This window comes from Coffea eugenioides, chromosome 5 (assembly GCF_003713205.1).
Source record: "Coffea eugenioides isolate CCC68of chromosome 5, Ceug_1.0, whole genome shotgun sequence".
Taxonomy (NCBI): Eukaryota; Viridiplantae; Streptophyta; class Magnoliopsida; order Gentianales; family Rubiaceae; genus Coffea; species Coffea eugenioides.
Window position 1 is genome coordinate 45,984,201 of NC_040039.1, and position 20,225 is coordinate 46,004,425.

A 20,225-nucleotide genomic window follows, 5' to 3' on the forward strand; every position below is an offset into this window, starting at 1 on the left:
ATAAATTATTTAATTGGATTTTATTTCCAAGGAATATTTTCTAGTTTTATTAGACCTAAATAAGTGGTAATATAACTTCGTTATATTTTTAAAAATGATTCGTTTCGAAAATTAATTTCCTAGAGCGCGTTTAGTAAAAATAGTGAATAGTACTTGGAGATTTTATCCGCGTAGTAGCCCAATAAGCTTGGAATATTGGAGACTTGTACTAGGGTCCTAAAATAGGTAATTTTATGAATAAATATTCAAGTGATAGTTAGTAGTGCAATCGTTATAAGAATTTTTCGAAAGTTTCGCGTTATAGCGGTAAAATTGACGGTACGCGTTTTCACACGCGCGACTTCAATTGAAGGACTTTAGACCCTTGTTTCGAGACAATTAAGAGTGAATAATGTTTATATTAACATGAGTGCATTAGAGGTTTAGTGCTCTAGTGAACCAAACGCACGAGAAAATCGAGCCTAAAAACGTGCCAAACGAGCCTTACAAGAGTTGACTTTGGAGCAATTTTTCACCACACATTTAATCTTCTTGGAGAAGCTAACTTAGATCAAAAATCACACTCTCTTCTCTCTCCTCACAGCCGGCCAAGCTCTCCCTTCTCTCTAACTCATTTGCAACAAAAATTCTGCACACTAACCTCACACAAAACCACCCCAAATCACCTCCAAATCACACCAAACTTGGAGACCACTTAGCAAACCTCTTGGAGGTTGGATTTAGCTAACAAAAGGCTGCATCTTCACGGTTTCTTGGAGCTTCAAGAGGGCCGAAATTTTCTGATCTTGCACACCCAAGGAAGAGGTAATGATCAACCCATGAATTCTTGTCTTTTGGAAGTTATATAGCAAGATTAAGCTCATGCATGCACTTAGTTACTTGATTATGGTGTAAAAATGTGATTGTGGGCTCTTGGAATTCCCACACTTGGGTTGTTGTTGCTGATGTGATAATTAATGGTGATTATATTGTTGGTTTAGTGATTATAATGATGCATTAGTGATGGGTAATTAGTGGAAACCTCATTGGGTGTAAGAAGCTAAACTTTCCGATTTTGCCCCTGCCATGTTCGGCCATTTCCAGGCCAATTTTTAATGGTTTAATTGCTTGAATTGGATGTTTGTAGGATGTATTAGATGTGTGAAAAATTTCATTGAAAAATAATGAGGTTTGAATGGGCAAATGAATTTTTGTTCGAAACCAGCAAATCTGGAAATCTGTCCCGTATTGCACTGTCCAGCGTTGGCATTTTGGCCATAACTCTGTCCTCGGATGTCGAAATCATGTGCCGTCGGTGGCGTTTGAAACTAGACATTCCTAGCTTTAATTTGGTATAAAATGCACGTTCTGAGTCTTTGTGAGCAGGCCGAACCAAATGTTTTAAGTTCGCTGTCCTGTCACTCTGTTCATCTGGAATGAAGTGTTCAGGCTGCAACTTGATGCCCGAATTTGAACCAGATGGGTGCCGAATTTGGAAACGATTTCTTCTATGATATTTTAACTCTATGAATGTATTTTCCAACGGCATAAGCCATGCTCGATTTCGAGCTATATTGACTGATTTGTGACCGAAACAAGTGGACTGCTCTGCTTTGGAAAACCATGATGTTTGGACTGGTTTGGAACCAAATCTTGGAGTGAACTTGTTAGTTGATGTTTTTGATATTAAACACTTACCAAAGATATTATGGTTGTATCTTAGACCCTTATTTCACAAATGAACCATGGTTGGACAACTTTCTTGGTTAGACGATTGGAAATTCGGAAAATGAAAGTCAAAGGCAGAATGCCTTAGGAATTTTCTTGAACTTCGGTTGGCTCATTAACTACCTTGCCGAAGGTATTTTTCCCCGAAATTCGATAGAGAGATACTTTCCATATAGTATTGAAATACTACCAATTTTGGTGCTGATTCAAGTTCGTTCGATACCCAATTGAATTACTAAAGTTAGAGGTTCAAATCTGGAAAATTCTCATCCAGTCTTGAATTTCCCCAACTTCGGGCTACCGTATCTCGGTACTCGAAACTCCGATTCTTGATCCGCTTGTTTTGTCATACACTTCACTTGCAACACTAATTGAGCTGAAAATTTCAGAGGCCGGTTTGCAACGTGCGAATCGTGCCGAATTTTCAAAGTTGGCCAAAAACCAACTTCATTCTGCCTTGTAAACTGAAGCTGCGTCTTCAAGCCCATTTTTGATCACTTTCCACTTCGATTCGTGGAAAAGTGTCTTCTAGGAACTTATAGTACACTCTAAGAGGTTTCCAATGGTATAAAGTTTTCCAATTCTCGACTTATACCGAGCGAGTTATGATTTTTCAAAGGTTCATGATAAAACTGAAAATTTTCCAATTTCAAAGAAATAGAGTTTTTCAAAAACTCTTTATTCTTTTGATGTTCTTAAACGTTTTGTTTACGATTTTCATGATCAAAACTCAAATAATATTGTACATGATAAAAGGCAAGTTGAACCTCGATTTACGTGTAATTGAGGTTCCTTTTTGCAAAATAATTCTTAGATTGTACTAGTGTACAATCTTTCTTGATAAGTGGGTTAATTGTGTGATTATCCACTATTAAATTGCCAGGCGCGCAAGGAGACCTTCAAGAGGATCTCACCGCGGACACTTGAACTTCCGGAAAATAATTCTTATTGAATTGCTCGGTGAGTGTCAAGTGTATGAATTTGATACTTGCTTATTGTGATACTTGTTGGGAGTTTTAAAAATAAGGGCGGGTGCGTACTTTATCGCACTCGTTCTAATTTCAAATGAATGAATGAATGAATGAAATGTATTGAATGAATGAATGAATTGAAATGTCATGTCATGAATGCTTGTGTCGTTGGAGTGAATCTCCTCGACTACCAAATGAATGGGGGACGCCCAAACTCATAGGCCAACCTTAGACTCGAGCCGGTAATGGGCTTGGTCGGGGACTGGGGCGAGCCATGAGATACACATAAGCTCGACCTAATAAGAGGTCTTGCTTGGCATACTCGTAGAGTATCGCCCAATAATAGACTTGTGGGCCCTTGGGGTGTACGGTGGACGGAGGGAAGATAGTGGTGATCTACGGAAATGGAAATACCGACCCGGTTGACAGGAGGGTCAATGCGGGAAAGTATACGAATGACATCGACAGATCGAGTGGAACTTAGCTCCTGAGAGCTACTATATCCTTGAATTGTTTCTGATTACTTTTCCTGTTTGAGAGATTGATTATTGAAAAGACATGGCTTTATTTATTAAATTTGGGATTGTTATTTGACTAAGTGCTTGCATGTGTGTTCTTGGCCTCACGAGCGTTTCGCTCACCCTCTAGTTTTGTTTTCCTTAACAGGACCGACTCTTGGAGAAATATGGAGAAACCATCCGTTGAAATTTTGTTAAGACTCCTGTTATATATTTTGACTAGGCCCTGGTTTGGGTTGTACTTTTGGAAATTGTAAACTTGAAAAGTTTGGGCCCTGATGTGTACTTTGAATTTAAGTCGTTTCATGATTACCCGATGTGTTGGTTATACATTAAGTGACTTATTAAGCTTGAACGCTTCCGCATTATTGTATTCATGTTGTTCTCATCGAAGTGATTAGTTCGGTTTGAAATTGAATGGAATTGCTTGAGTCCTGGCGTAAGCTGGGCAGGCGTCCGCGGATACCCTTTGGTCCGCCTTAGGGAGATGTGGGGCGTCACAGTTGGTATCAGAGCTTAGGCTTCAGATCTCTGTAGCGTATCCTAGGCTTAAAGTTTAGGATGCCTGACTGTGGGATTAATTTGGATATTATGTGACAAGGATCTATTGTATCTTAGGGGTTAAAGAAATTTATTATTTGGGAGTTCTTATTTGGGACTTGCAGAAGAAACTGAGGAATTAGGTGATGTTATATTGAAGGAAGATATGGGATGAGAGATTTGTAGTGAAAGATTGGATGAATTTGAATTATCATTATATTTGTAAGTGTGGAAAGAATTGAGATAATTATTAGTACTGGCTATGGAGGGTAAGAGACCGAGATTTGATAGTCAAACTCCATGTGTGATGATTTTGAACCAAGATAAAAGTACAAAGGAATAAAATGTATTTTTCGCCCACATATCTTCTAAAGATATTCTGCTTTGAAAATTTAAAGAAAAACTAGGATGTACTAGTTTTATTTGTAAGCGATGAGTGGAAGTAAGATATATGTGCTTTAAATATGTGTAATTTTCGTGATAAAGAGGATTAAATAAGGCAAAGAATGAGACACCTATTAGCGGAATGAAGAGTCACTAGCAAAAAATTCATTCATTTTTGGGTCATCATCCACTCAAGCTAACAACTTGAGGATATACGCAACCGATTGTAGAATGGAAAAGTTTACTCAAGGCCTATTACAACTTCAATGAAATTATATCCTTCTTCCTTTTCAGATAAGAGAAACAACTAGCACCTTCAGATGATATACAAAATTTGCTTGCTGTTTTCGTAATCAAAATTGCAGGTGCTAAATATCATTTTCCAGTTTCCACAATGCTTGCTTAGACATGCAAAGCAATTGGATTTAGGTGTTTCTGAAATTTGAAACTTTACCTGTAAGCATTTGCACATTCTGCCATCAATAATCTTTAGTAAACTATAATTGTCAACTCATAAGCTTGTCTACATCTAGAATACTTCCTAAAGGGAAAGGTCATCCCTAACAAAACTTCAAGCAAAAATTCTTCATTGCATTGCATGCTATCCCATTTTATCTCTAGTTCTCAGAAAAAGCTCTCAAGAATCGCATCTTCAAGAATGCTGAAATTTGGGATTCTAACTTCTATTGGCTTGCCTAATCATGGAAGCCTCAGCTAGTAATAAGCCATGAAAGCACGACATTTTTTCTCAAACCACATGGTCTCAAAAACGGTTTAAGCGTTTTTTACAATTTCTGTGTCATGATCAAGTCTTAAAACTTAAGCTTTTTTACTTCTAAATACACTTTTAATGTATGGCTCGGTTGACTCGGTTTGTCAGCCAAATCAAAATCAAGAATTGATTGTTGTCCCTCATAACAGGACGCTTGCAAGACTTACCACATTTAGGCCATCAAGTAATTTTGTAATCGATATGCATAAAGTTGGACTTGAATTAATACGGAGTTGAACTTCACAACTGGACTAAGATTAAATGGAGCCCGAAGTCTCGAGCCCATTTACATACACAAATCAGTATAGTACATTAAAATGTTCTGCTTAAACTACACACAAAAAATTAAAAACAAAAACAAAAATAAAGCTTTTAAAACAAGAGAGTAGTATTTGCAAGCTAGGCTGAGTTTAAATAACTTGACGTTTTCTTTGCTTTATTATTTGCAGAGGCTGAATGAATATAGAGATTAAAAACGAAAGAAAAATCCAAAAGTTACTATTACAAGTTATGATCGTTGGTCATACATGAAAACAACTTGCAGTTTTGAAGAAATAAAAAATCCCTTATGACTTAGGTTGAAACTTCAGAAATTAAAGATTTTAAATTTAATTCTCTCCTTCTTTTATCCCGCTTCTTAAAATCCTACATCTCACCTGTTAAAAACATAAAAGTTTCCTAACATCAAATATATAATAATTTCAAGAAAAGGCAGATGTTGTGTTGAAAATGAAAATCATATCCACAATATTAGTCAATTTTTGAGTGAGCCATGATGAACATTAATTGGGCACCGACCATTACCACTACTGCCACCACTTCCAAGTTTGGATGGCAACTATAACTTAAAAGTAGGGGCAGCATTATGGAGAATTTCCAAAGGAGTTGAGTGCTCAGATTGTCAAAACATCCAACAGTCAGTTACTGTCTGGCAGAATCCAGCCTAAAATCCAAGAGCTTTAGGCACTTCTAATGCTGTTAAATCTCGATTGTTACTTAGGTCTTTTATTTGACCAGCCAACGTCTGGCGATTTCAGAGCTGGATTGTTCTGCCGTTTTGACCACCTCAATTGAAAATCATTTGCGTATGGCCAGTGGGGATAATGTGCATTTTCCAATATTGGTCATGTTCAAACTCAATCAAGAAGAATTTCTTAAAGACACAAAACTAGAAATACTTGGGGAAACCAACGAAAAAAAAGATGATGAAATAAAATCTTTGAATAGGTGAACTAGCTGCATTATGTATAAGAATGCCAAGAAACTCCTTGGAACTTACCAAAATCTGGTGAACTGAATTAAATCAATAATGTCTTTGCTCCAATTTTTTTTTTTTTTGGGTTCAACGAAGACGCTTTACAAGACAGGAGGAGGCTTGACAATCCAATACAGAGTCCATATTCAATATCTTCACCAGTTGAATCGGATCTTGAGGATGAATTAAATCAATTTCAATTAGATAAGAAAAGTTATCACTACTAACGTAAGGGCTATGTTGCCGTGCAGTTTTGTAAAAATATTTATAAATAACTTATGGTACTGATCTAACCCATAGTGGTGATTGGAGACGAAACCTTCCAAACTTTTACGCATCGAAAAGAAATTATCGCAATATATTTTTTATGTACCATTGATACTAACAGTAACGATGATGACTCTACTAGTAGAGATTAAGAAAAAAAATGGAAGGAATGGCAAAAATAGTCTTTGCTAAACTGGCGGTCTCTGTCACCATCAATAAATTTTTTAAAGCTTCTTTACTCCACGCGCAGCAACGCGTTCTTGGTTGCATCAACTTTATAATTGATTATTCTGGAGTGAACGCTAACGTTTGCCAGCTAAATACTACGTTTGCCGTCTGACTTACAGTTGTTTATTTGCCTTTCTAGGATACCTCTTCGACAGCACACGGACAAGAATTTTGACTTTCGTACAAGGAAGCAGCCGTCAACTATATAAAGCCTTCATTTGTCTACTCCCAAGCATAGCAAACTGAATACGCAAAAATCTCTCCTTTCTTCTGAAGCTCTCCACTTTTCTTGTCCGAGTAAAAATGATCTCCCTTGCCTTCTTTAAAGCTTCATTCCTCCTGCAGTTTACCATAATTGCATCATTTCTCCTAGCTGCCTATGCTGGTAATTTTTATCAAGATGTCGCCCAGACTTTTGGGGATCAGAGGTTTAAGATTCTCGAGGGTGGCCAACTTCTCACGTTGTCCTTGGACAAAACTTCAGGCTCTGGATTTCAGTCCAAGAATGAGTATTTGTTTGGAAGATTCGACATGCAACTTAAGCTTATACCAGGCAACTCTGCTGGTACCGTGGCCACATTTTATGTAAGTCCGAAAATTTTCCATTTTTCAGTAACTTAGGACTGTTTTTTCCATTTTCACACAAAATTGCACCATCTTTGGTACTCAGCTCATGAGGGATTGTACCTTCTTGTGCAGTTATCGTCCCAAGGACAAGGACATGATGAGATCGATTTTGAGTTCTTGGGAAACTCTTCTGGACAGCCTTACACAGTCCACACCAACGTTTATGCTCAAGGAAAAGGTGGCAGGGAACAACGGTTTCGCCTGTGGTTCGATCCCACAACATCCTTCCACACCTATTCAATTGTTTGGAATCCTCAAAGGATCATGTAAGCCCTTTTCATCAATTCATCATCTTATTCAATTCACTGCTCTGCCTGGAAAAAAAAAACAAAGAGAGACAAAAATCTTGTTGCTTAGCAGCTTTTTTTCTTTATTATTATTAAATGAGTTTCTGGGATTTTTTCTTTTAATCAGATTCTTGGTGGATAACATACCAATAAGAGTCTTCAACAATCAAGAATCAAATGGAGTACCATACCCCAAGAACCAGGCCATGAGAGTCTACTGCAGCTTGTGGAATGCAGATGACTGGGCTACACAAGGCGGCCTTGTTAAGACTGATTGGACGCTTGCCCCATTCACTGTTTCTTACAGAAACTTCAATGCAAATGGATGTGTTAAGGTGCCTGGATCATCAGCCTGTGGTTCCACAAATTCGCTGAACAATGATCAGGCGTGGCAATCTCAAGGGCTTGATGCTAAGGGAAGAAACAGGATTCGATGGGTTCAGCAGAAATTCATGATCTATAACTATTGTAGTGATGCTACTAGGTTTCCACAAGGCTTTCCTACTGAATGCAGGGGCTCTGGGTTCTAGATTGCTGGAAGATTGTCTTTTCTTTGTAAACATCAAAAGTGAAATTCTTTATTCGTTTTGTAAATTTTAGACAGATATTGTGAAATTCTTTATTCTTTGTAATTTGTGGAATGAAAATGAATTTTGATTACGTGTTACATTGTTCGAGTAAAAGTTGAAATAGATTCCATTTTATTTTCTAGTTCGGCTGAACATCAATAATTTTTCTTTTGACAGTCATACACCCTAAAATAAGTCTTTAAGACTTCATGTATGCATAATCTGAATATATTCAAATTTTTGGACAAACATTTTGAGTTTTAAGAATGTGCTTAATCAGCTGAAATATCCCTAGCCTTGAATTTGTAAATAAAAGAGAAATACAAGAAATTTCTCCACAAGCATTTGATAAAAAAAGAACATAATTTTTGCAATATATCTACTAAGGGGCATAGGGCATAGTTCATAGAGAAGTTTCGTGCAAATTGAGTTTTTAATCTGATGACGTTGTCAAAACATTGGTTAATCTGCCAGATTAGCAGTTTTTACTTATCCTTTTTGGCCCTTTTGATGTAGCAAAAGATATTAATAAGTCAAGTTAAATCTGGCTACTTTGGTCGGTTTGACTAATTTACTTGACAATCGTTTTCCAATTGGGAAGCTAAGAATCGTTTATCTCTCTCAGAACTTGATAAAAAGTGGTCAAAACTTAGTTTGAAAAATTAGGCTGGGCTAATTAAGCTGAAAAAAAAAACTGTTCTTGAATTAAAAATATTGGGATTGTAAGTTATTTGGGATTATTTGAGATATTTTTACTGTAGCACTTTTTGTGATGTGATGTATGTGAGATAAAAAGATATTGGGAAGATAAAAAGGTGTATTGGAAATTGTAAAGATGATGTAAGCAAATAAAATTGGGGAAATATGAAGCAATCCAAACAAACCCATTACTTGCAGTGCTGCAAAACGGGGTAGAACGAATTTATTTCTTTGGCTGTTTGTGTATAGGAGAGTTAAAATATTTCTTTTTTTTCTTTTTGATGCAGTATAATTATATAAAACTTTTGATTGAGGCATTTGAGGAAAGATGTGAAATCCCTCTAGCTGTTTACATTATTTTGGAGGTATTTGATTTTGTAAATTATCAATTATTTTAATAGTTGGTGTATTATAAACTCAAATACCTATTAAACGATCCGAACAACTAGAGCGATTTAGATAAATTTCAAATCCTTTATCAAATTCCTCGATCCAAACAAAACCACAGTATATGTAGTATCTCGCAAAATACACACCATAAACATGCTAAAAAAATGTACATAACAAGTGAGAACTACTGTAAATTAAACAGTGCCAATCATAAGAAAGCTAACTACATATACTTTTTGGTATGGACCGTATGGTATAAATACGAATTTCTGCCATGACATTGGAGAACTTTATTAAGGATTTTCATGTTCTGTACCCTTAGGGTCCGTTTGGTTCACGAACCAGATGAGATGGGATGACTCATTCTTAGATTATTAATCCTGAGTTGAGTCATCCTCAGATAAATAATTTCAATTATCTGGTATTTGGTTAATTCTGGATTGGATGGGATATGGTGGAAAATAATCCTATCTTGTGTTTGATGGGAGATTGGATGAGATAGAATTACTATTTTAATGACCAAAACATCCCTTAATTTGTAGATTATTTTTAATAAAATAATTTAATAAAAGATTTAATATTTATAACTTTTATTAAAATAGAGTAGTTTGAAACTTCAGAATTATAAAGCAAATCAAGGGTTTTGATATATAAAAATTTGCATTCACTCAAACTCAACCCATTCGATCCCTTAAAAATAGATTTTGACCAAGTTTTTGAACCTAAATTTGAAATCCAATTAAATAATAGGCATAGTTTTGACTAAGTTAGGGTTAAATCGATTAAAACCTAACCCATTTAAGAGCTTTAAATGAGTCGAACTCAAGCTAATATAGAAGACTTTTCTTTAGACCGAGTTTGAACTTATTGAAGTCCTCATTCGTACCAACAGGGGTTGGTCCGAGTGGTAAGTGGCTCGGATTCGCTTAAGCAGGTCTCGTATTCGAGTCCTAGTATACGCAGACACCCCTGTTAAAAGACTCACCCACCATAGCCAGGTGCGCGACGCAAGTCAGGTCCGGATTAGTCGGGGCAAAACTTCGGATACGGGGCGGGCAACCAAAAAAAAAAAAAAGAAGTCCTCATTCGTAAACCCAATTGATAAGGGTATGTATTTGTGTAGAATTTGGTTTAGAAAATAAGTTTAGTAAGGGTAATTTAGTCCAAGGGCAATATATTCCCTCTATTATGATGTTAGTATGGCATATTAGTCAAAATTTTAAATTAAATAATATGGGTAAATTATTCAAAATTTTTAAAATCATGAATAGGGTCAAATTAGTCCAAAAAATTTAATATAATTAGTATGGGCTAATTAGCCCATTTATTATCATATTAATAATACGTGAGAATATAGTTATATAATAGCGAGTATGAATTTGAATCATTCATAAGGGAAAATTAGTCCAAATATTGTTATGTTGGTAGTAGGAACAAATTAGTCAAAAAAATTTTAAAATTAATTAGTAGGGGCAAATTAGTCCATTTGTATTATACTATCGTGTGAGAGTAAGATTACATAATTATAAGAGCATAAATTTGTATTTTTTGTAAGCATAAACTAGTTTAAAATTTTATCATCCTATCTGTTAGTTATTCCGGAAGAACTAATACTACCCCCCCCCCCCCAAAATGGGATTATTTTATCCCATGAATAAGGATTAATTCGGTTAGGAAGGATGTGTCATACCATGTATAAAATGCAATCAAACATGAGATAACACAGGATAATTAATCCAATCTTGTATCATCCCATGAACTAAACGGACCCTTAAGGCACAGGATAAGCACACAACATATAATAAATGAACGAACTTCAAATTTTAAACATTATCCCTAAATTTAGGAAACTTGCCAAAAAATTTTAAAATTTTCTAGACAACTAACACTTGGACCCATTTTTTCTTTTTTTGCACGTGCTCTAAGGGCACAAATAGAAGAACCATTTATTTTATTAAATTAATGTAAAGTAATAAGCCATGGCAAGAATATGGCTTTGTTAGACGGCGTGTCACCTCTATTTTATTTTGTTTTATTTTATTTTATTTTATTTTTATGGGGAAGGACTGCTCTCCTGGATGTTAGGCATGAACCCAGAGGCTTTCACATCAAAGTTAGCTCTTCCCATGGTCCATACTCCATACTCGGCGACGCGTTATTCCGTTGCTGTGCATGCCTGATTCGCAATAATGGTCGTAGTCAAAATCATTCGAACTTTTATAAATTAAAAAATAATTATTGCAATGTATTTTCCACCTGAATATTATTATTAGTGACGATGATGACACCTAGATTAAGAAAAAAGAAAATAAAAGGAATGGCAAAAATGGTCTTTGTTAGACGTTTTCTGTCACCATCAATAAATTTTTGGAAGCTTTACTCCTTGGCATGAAAGCGAATAATAATTGAAAGGAGCTTTGAAATTAAAAGTTTAGCTCTCCAAGCGCAGCAACGCGGTCTTGGCTGTGCCAACTTCATAATTGATTATTCTGTAATGAACGCTAACTTTTGCCAGCTAAATACTACGTTTGCCATCAGACTTACAGTTGTTTATTTTACTTTTCTAGGATACTTCTTCGAGAGCACACGGACAAGAATTTAAGCAGCCATCAACTATATAAAGCCTTCATTTGTCTACTCCCAAGCATAGCAAACTGAATACGCAAAAATCTCTCCCTTCTTCTGAAGCTCTCCACTTTTCTTGTCCGAGTAAAAATGATCTCCCTTGCCTTCTTTAAAGCTTCATTCCTCCTGCAGTTTACCATAATTGCATCATTTCTACTAGCTGCCTATGCTGGTAATTTTTATCAAGATGTCGCCCAGACTTTTGGGGATCAGAGGTTTAAGATTCTCGAGGGTGGCCAACTTCTCACGTTGTCCTTGGACAAAACTTCGGGCTCTGGATTTCAGTCCAAGAATGAGTATTTGTTTGGAAGATTCGACATGCAACTTAAGCTTATACCAGGCAACTCTGCTGGTACCGTGGCCACATTTTATGTAAGTCCGAAAATTTTCCATTTTTCAGTAACTTAGGACTGTTTTTTCCATTTTCACACAAAATTGCACCATCTTTGGTACTCAGCTCATGAGGGATTGTACCTTCTTGTGCAGTTATCGTCCCAAGGACAAGGACATGATGAGATCGATTTTGAGTTCTTGGGAAACTCTTCTGGACAGCCTTACACAGTCCACACCAACGTTTATGCTCAAGGAAAAGGTGGCAGGGAACAACGGTTTCGCCTGTGGTTCGATCCCACAACATCCTTCCACACCTATTCAATTGTTTGGAATCCTCAAAGGATCATGTAAGCCCTTTTCATCAATTCATCATCTTATTCAATTCACTGCTCTGCCTGGAAAAAAAAAACAAAGAGAGACAAAAATCTTGTTGCTTAGCAGCTTTTTTTCTTTATTATTATTAAATGAGTTTCTGGGATTTTTTCTTTTAATCAGATTCTTGGTGGATAACATACCAATAAGAGTCTTCAACAATCAAGAATCAAATGGAGTACCATACCCCAAGAACCAGGCCATGAGAGTCTACTGCAGCTTGTGGAATGCAGATGACTGGGCTACACAAGGCGGCCTTGTTAAGACTGATTGGACGCTTGCCCCATTCACTGTTTCTTACAGAAACTTCAATGCAAATGGATGTGTTAAGGTGCCTGGATCATCAGCCTGTGGTTCCACAAATTCGCTGAACAATGATCAGGCGTGGCAATCTCAAGGGCTTGATGCTAAGGGAAGAAACAGGATTCGATGGGTTCAGCAGAAATTCATGATCTATAACTATTGTAGTGATGCTACTAGGTTTCCACAAGGCTTTCCTACTGAATGCAGGGGCTCTGGGTTCTAGATTGCTGGAAGATTGTCTTTTCTTTGTAAACATCAAAAGTGAAATTCTTTATTCGTTTTGTAAATTTTAGACAGATATTGTGAAATTCTTTATTCTTTGTAATTTGTGGAATGAAAATGAATTTTGATTATGTGTTACATTGTTCGAGTAAAAGTTGAAATAGATTCCATTTTATTTTCTAGTTCGGGTCTGAACATCAATAATTTTTCTTTTGACAGTCATACACCCTAAAATAAGTCTTTAAGACTTCATGTATGCATAATCTGAATATATTTAAATTTTTGGACAAACATTTTGAGTTTTAAGAATGTGCTTAATCAGCTGAAAAATCCCTAGCCTTGAATTTGTAAATAAAAGAGAAATACAAGAAATTTCTCCACAAGCATTTGATCAAAAAAGAACATAAGTTTTGCAATATATCTACTAAGGGGCATAGGGCATGGTTCATAGAGAGTTTTCATGCAAATTGAGTCTTTAATCTGATGACGTTGTCGAAACAGCGGTTAATCTGCCAGATTAGCAGTTATACTTATCCTTTTAGGCCCTTTTGATGTAGCAAAAGATATTAATAAGTCTAGTTAAATCTGGCTACTTTGGTCGGTTTGACTAATTTACTTGACAATCGTTTTCCAATTGGGAAGCTAAGAATCGTTTATCTTTCTCAGAACTTGATAAAAAGTGATCAAAACTAAGTTCGAAAAATTAGGCTGGGCTAATTAAGCTGAACAAAAAAAACCGGTCCTAAATGAAAAATATTACTTGCAGTGCTGCAAAATGGGGTAGAACGAATTTATTTCTTTTACTCTTTGTGTATAGCAGAGTTAAAATATTTCTTTTCTTTCTTTTTGATGCAGTATAATTATATAAAAGTTTTGATTGAGGCATTTGAGGAAAGATGTGAAATCCCTCTAGCTGTTTACGCTATTTAGGAGGTATTTGATTTTGTAAATTATCAATTATTTTAATAGTTGGTGTATTATAAACTCAAATACCTATTAAACGATCCGAACAACTAGAGCGATTTAGATAAATTTCAAATCCTTTATCAAATTCCTCAATCCAAACAAAACCACAGTATATGTGGTATCTCGCAAAATACACACCATAAACATGCTAAAAAAATGTACATAATAAGTGAGAACTACTGTAAATTAAACAGTGCCAATCATAAGAAAGCTAACTACATATACTTTTTGGTATGGACCGTATGGTATAAATACGAATTTCTGCCATGACATTGGAGAACTTTATTAAGGATTTTCATGTTCTGTACCCTTAGGGTCCGTTTGGTTCACGAACCAGATGAGATGGGATGACTCATTCTTAGATTATTAATCCTGAGTTGAGTCATCCTCAGATAAATAATTTCAATTATCTGGTATTTGGTTAATTCTGGATTGGATGGGATATGGTGGAAAATAATCCTATCTTGTGTTTGATGGGAGATTGGATGAGATAGAATTACTATTTTAATGACCAAAACATCCCTTAATTTGTAGATTATTTTTAATAAAATAATTTAATAAAAGATTTAATATTTATAACTTTTATTAAAATAGAGTAGTTTGAAACTTCAGAATTATAAAGCAAATCAAGGGTTTTGATATATAAAAATTTGCATTCACTCAAACTCAACCCATTCGATCCCTTAAAAATAGATTTTGACCAAGTTTTTGAACCTAAATTTGAAATCCAATTAAATAATAGGCATAGTTTTGACTAAGTTAGGGTTAAATCGATTAAAACCTAACCCATTTAAGAGCTTTAAATGAGTCGAACTCAAGCTAATATAGAAGACTTTTCTTTAGACCGAGTTTGAACTTATTGAAGTCCTCATTCGTACCAACAGGGGTTGGTCCGAGTGGTAAGTGGCTCGGATTCGCTTAAGCAGGTCTCGTATTCGAGTCCTAGTATACGCAGACACCCCTGTTAAAAGACTCACCCACCATAGCCAGGTGCGCGACGCAAGTCAGGTCCGGATTAGTCGGGGCAAAACTTCGGATACGGGGCGGGCAACCAAAAAAAAAAAAAAGAAGTCCTCATTCGTAAACCCAATTGATAAGGGTATGTATTTGTGTAGAATTTGGTTTAGAAAATAAGTTTAGTAAGGGTAATTTAGTCCAAGGGCAATATATTCCCTCTATTATGATGTTAGTATGGCATATTAGTCAAAATTTTAAATTAAATAATATGGGTAAATTATTCAAAATTTTTAAAATCATGAATAGGGTCAAATTAGTCCAAAAAATTTAATATAATTAGTATGGGCTAATTAGCCCATTTATTATCATATTAATAATACGTGAGAATATAGTTATATAATAGCGAGTATGAATTTGAATCATTCATAAGGGAAAATTAGTCCAAATATTGTTATGTTGGTAGTAGGAACAAATTAGTCAAAAAAATTTTAAAATTAATTAGTAGGGGCAAATTAGTCCATTTGTATTATACTATCGTGTGAGAGTAAGATTACATAATTATAAGAGCATAAATTTGTATTTTTTGTAAGCATAAACTAGTTTAAAATTTTATCATCCTATCTGTTAGTTATTCCGGAAGAACTAATACTACCCCCCCCCCCCCAAAATGGGATTATTTTATCCCATGAATAAGGATTAATTCGGTTAGGAAGGATGTGTCATACCATGTATAAAATGCAATCAAACATGAGATAACACAGGATAATTAATCCAATCTTGTATCATCCCATGAACTAAACGGACCCTTAAGGCACAGGATAAGCACACAACATATAATAAATGAACGAACTTCAAATTTTAAACATTATCCCTAAATTTAGGAAACTTGCCAAAAAATTTTAAAATTTTCTAGACAACTAACACTTGGACCCATTTTTTCTTTTTTTGCACGTGCTCTAAGGGCACAAATAGAAGAACCATTTATTTTATTAAATTAATGTAAAGTAATAAGCCATGGCAAGAATATGGCTTTGTTAGACGGCGTGTCACCTCTATTTTATTTTGTTTTATTTTATTTTATTTTATTTTTATGGGGAAGGACTGCTCTCCTGGATGTTAGGCATGAACCCAGAGGCTTTCACATCAAAGTTAGCTCTTCCCATGGTCCATACTCCATACTCGGCGACGCGTTATTCCGTTGCTGTGCATGCCTGATTCGCAATAATGGTCGTAGTCAAAATCATTCGAACTTTTATAAATTAAAAAATAATTATTGCAATGTATTTTCCACCTGAATATTATTATTAGTGACGATGATGACACCTAGATTAAGAAAAAAGAAAATAAAAGGAATGGCAAAAATGGTCTTTGTTAGACGTTTTCTGTCACCATCAATAAATTTTTGGAAGCTTTACTCCTTGGCATGAAAGCGAATAATAATTGAAAGGAGCTTTGAAATTAAAAGTTTAGCTCTCCAAGCGCAGCAACGCGGTCTTGGCTGTGCCAACTTCATAATTGATTATTCTGTAATGAACGCTAACTTTTGCCAGCTAAATACTACGTTTGCCATCAGACTTACAGTTGTTTATTTTACTTTTCTAGGATACTTCTTCGAGAGCACACGGACAAGAATTTAAGCAGCCATCAACTATATAAAGCCTTCATTTGTCTACTCCCAAGCATAGCAAACTGAATACGCAAAAATCTCTCCCTTCTTCTGAAGCTCTCCACTTTTCTTGTCCGAGTAAAAATGATCTCCCTTGCCTTCTTTAAAGCTTCATTCCTCCTGCAGTTTACCATAATTGCATCATTTCTACTAGCTGCCTATGCTGGTAATTTTTATCAAGATGTCGCCCAGACTTTTGGGGATCAGAGGTTTAAGATTCTCGAGGGTGGCCAACTTCTCACGTTGTCCTTGGACAAAACTTCGGGCTCTGGATTTCAGTCCAAGAATGAGTATTTGTTTGGAAGATTCGACATGCAACTTAAGCTTATACCAGGCAACTCTGCTGGTACCGTGGCCACATTTTATGTAAGTCCGAAAATTTTCCATTTTTCAGTAACTTAGGACTGTTTTTTCCATTTTCACACAAAATTGCACCATCTTTGGTACTCAGCTCATGAGGGATTGTACCTTCTTGTGCAGTTATCGTCCCAAGGACAAGGACATGATGAGATCGATTTTGAGTTCTTGGGAAACTCTTCTGGACAGCCTTACACAGTCCACACCAACGTTTATGCTCAAGGAAAAGGTGGCAGGGAACAACGGTTTCGCCTGTGGTTCGATCCCACAACATCCTTCCACACCTATTCAATTGTTTGGAATCCTCAAAGGATCATGTAAGCCCTTTTCATCAATTCATCATCTTATTCAATTCACTGCTCTGCCTGGAAAAAAAAAACAAAGAGAGACAAAAATCTTGTTGCTTAGCAGCTTTTTTTCTTTATTATTATTAAATGAGTTTCTGGGATTTTTTCTTTTAATCAGATTCTTGGTGGATAACATACCAATAAGAGTCTTCAACAATCAAGAATCAAATGGAGTACCATACCCCAAGAACCAGGCCATGAGAGTCTACTGCAGCTTGTGGAATGCAGATGACTGGGCTACACAAGGCGGCCTTGTTAAGACTGATTGGACGCTTGCCCCATTCACTGTTTCTTACAGAAACTTCAATGCAAATGGATGTGTTAAGGTGCCTGGATCATCAGCCTGTGGTTCCACAAATTCGCTGAACAATGATCAGGCGTGGCAATCTCAAGGGCTTGATGCTAAGGGAAGAAACAGGATTCGATGGGTTCAGCAGAAATTCATGATCTATAACTATTGTAGTGATGCTACTAGGTTTCCACAAGGCTTTCCTACTGAATGCAGGGGCTCTGGGTTCTAGATTGCTGGAAGATTGTCTTTTCTTTGTAAACATCAAAAGTGAAATTCTTTATTCGTTTTGTAAATTTTAGACAGATATTGTGAAATTCTTTATTCTTTGTAATTTGTGGAATGAAAATGAATTTTGATTATGTGTTACATTGTTCGAGTAAAAGTTGAAATAGATTCCATTTTATTTTCTAGTTCGGGTCTGAACATCAATAATTTTTCTTTTGACAGTCATACACCCTAAAATAAGTCTTTAAGACTTCATGTATGCATAATCTGAATATATTTAAATTTTTGGACAAACATTTTGAGTTTTAAGAATGTGCTTAATCAGCTGAAAAATCCCTAGCCTTGAATTTGTAAATAAAAGAGAAATACAAGAAATTTCTCCACAAGCATTTGATCAAAAAAGAACATAAGTTTTGCAATATATCTACTAAGGGGCATAGGGCATGGTTCATAGAGAGTTTTCATGCAAATTGAGTCTTTAATCTGATGACGTTGTCGAAACAGCGGTTAATCTGCCAGATTAGCAGTTATACTTATCCTTTTAGGCCCTTTTGATGTAGCAAAAGATATTAATAAGTCTAGTTAAATCTGGCTACTTTGGTCGGTTTGACTAATTTACTTGACAATCGTTTTCCAATTGGGAAGCTAAGAATCGTTTATCTTTCTCAGAACTTGATAAAAAGTGATCAAAACTAAGTTCGAAAAATTAGGCTGGGCTAATTAAGCTGAACAAAAAAAACCGGTCCTAAATGAAAAATATTACTTGCAGTGCTGCAAAATGGGGTAGAACGAATTTATTTCTTTTACTCTTTGTGTATAGCAGAGTTAAAATATTTCTTTTCTTTCTTTTTGATGCAGTATAATTATATAAAAGTTTTGATTGAGGCATTTGAGGAAAGATGTGAAATCCCTCTAGCTGTTTACGCTATTTAGGAGGTATTTGATTTTATAAATTATCAATTATTTTAATAGTTGGTGCATTATAAACTCAAATACCCATCAAGCGATCCAAACAATTAGAGTGATTTGGATAAATTTCAAATCGTTTATCAAATTCCTCAATCCAAACAAAGCCACAGTATATGTAGTATCTCACAAAATAGACACCCTAAACATGCCAAAAAAATCTACATAATATGAGAGAACTATTGTAAATTAAAGAGTGCCAATCATAAAAAAGCTAACTACATATACTTTTTGGTATTGACCGTATGGTATAAGTATGAATTTCTGCCATGACATTGGAGAACTTTATTAAGGACTTTTTGTTCTGTACCCTTAGGGTCCGTTTGATTCACGAACCAAATGAGATGGGATGACTCATTATTAGATTATTAATTCTGAGTTGAGTCATCTTCAGATAAATAATCTCAATTATCTAGTGTTTGGTTGATTCTGGATTGGATGGAATATATTGAAAAATAATCCTATCCTGTGTTTGGTAGGAGATTGGATGAGATAGAATTGCTATTTTAATGACTAAAGCACCCCTTAATTTGTAGATTCTTTTTAATAAAATAATTTAATATTTATAACTTTTATTAAAATAGAGTAGTTTGAAACTTTAGAATTATAAAGTAAATCAAGGGTTTTGATGTATAAAAATTTGCATTCACTCAAACTCAGCCCATTCGATCCCTTAAAAATAGATTTTGATCAAGTTTTTGAACCTAAATTTGAAATCCAATTAAATAATGGGCATAGTTTTAACTAAGTTAGGGTTAAATTGATTAAAATCTAACCCATTTAAAAGCTTTAAATGAGTCAAACTCAAGCTAATATAAAAGATTTTTTTTGGATCGAGTTTGAACTTATTGAAATCCTCATTCATAAACCCAATTAATAAGGGTATGTATTTGTATAGAATTTGGTTTAGAAAATAAGTTTAGTAAGTGTAATTTAATCCAAGGGCAATATAGTCCCTCTTTTATGATGTTAGTATGGCATATTAGTCAAAATTTTAAATTAAATAATACGGGTAAATTACTCAAAATTTTTAAAATAATGAATAGGGTCAAATTACTCAAAAAATTTTAATATAATTAGTATGGGCTAATTAGCCCACTTATTATCATATTAATAATATGTGAGAATATGGTTATATAATAGTGAGTATGAATTTGAATCATTCATAAGGAAAAATTAGTCCAAATATTGTTATGTTGATAGTAGGAGCAAAATAGTCAAAAAAACTTTAAAATTAATTAATAGGGACAAATTAGTCCATTCATATTATACTATCGTGTGGGAGCAAGGTTATATAATTATAAAAGTATAAATTTGAATTTTTTGTAAGCATAAGTTAGTCTAAAATTTTATCATCTTATTTGTTTGTCATTCCAGAAG

General features: G+C 35.0%; 3 protein-coding genes across 3 annotated transcripts; all 3 read left to right on the forward strand.

The window, feature by feature from the left end:
- The first annotated feature begins 6,897 nt into the window (after positions 1-6,897).
- LOC113770825 (probable xyloglucan endotransglucosylase/hydrolase protein 23) lies at positions 6,898-8,161 on the forward strand. The gene is made up of 3 exons (XM_027315416.1): positions 6,898-7,227; positions 7,342-7,535; positions 7,684-8,161. Exons 1-3 carry the CDS (start codon positions 6,946-6,948, stop codon positions 8,084-8,086), a joined length of 879 nt encoding a protein of 292 aa, XP_027171217.1. The 5' UTR covers positions 6,898-6,945; the 3' UTR covers positions 8,087-8,161.
- A 3,724-nt stretch (positions 8,162-11,885) lies between these two features.
- Positions 11,886-13,145, forward strand: LOC113770827 (probable xyloglucan endotransglucosylase/hydrolase protein 23). Its single transcript, XM_027315418.1, has 3 exons — positions 11,886-12,211; positions 12,326-12,519; positions 12,668-13,145. Exons 1-3 carry the CDS (start codon positions 11,930-11,932, stop codon positions 13,068-13,070), a joined length of 879 nt encoding a protein of 292 aa, XP_027171219.1. The 5' UTR covers positions 11,886-11,929; the 3' UTR covers positions 13,071-13,145.
- Positions 13,146-16,698: 3,553 nt separating this feature from the next.
- On the forward strand, positions 16,699-17,958 carry LOC113772018 (probable xyloglucan endotransglucosylase/hydrolase protein 23). The gene is made up of 3 exons (XM_027316555.1): positions 16,699-17,024; positions 17,139-17,332; positions 17,481-17,958. Exons 1-3 carry the CDS (start codon positions 16,743-16,745, stop codon positions 17,881-17,883), a joined length of 879 nt encoding a protein of 292 aa, XP_027172356.1. The 5' UTR covers positions 16,699-16,742; the 3' UTR covers positions 17,884-17,958.
- The last annotated feature ends 2,267 nt before the right edge of the window (positions 17,959-20,225 follow it).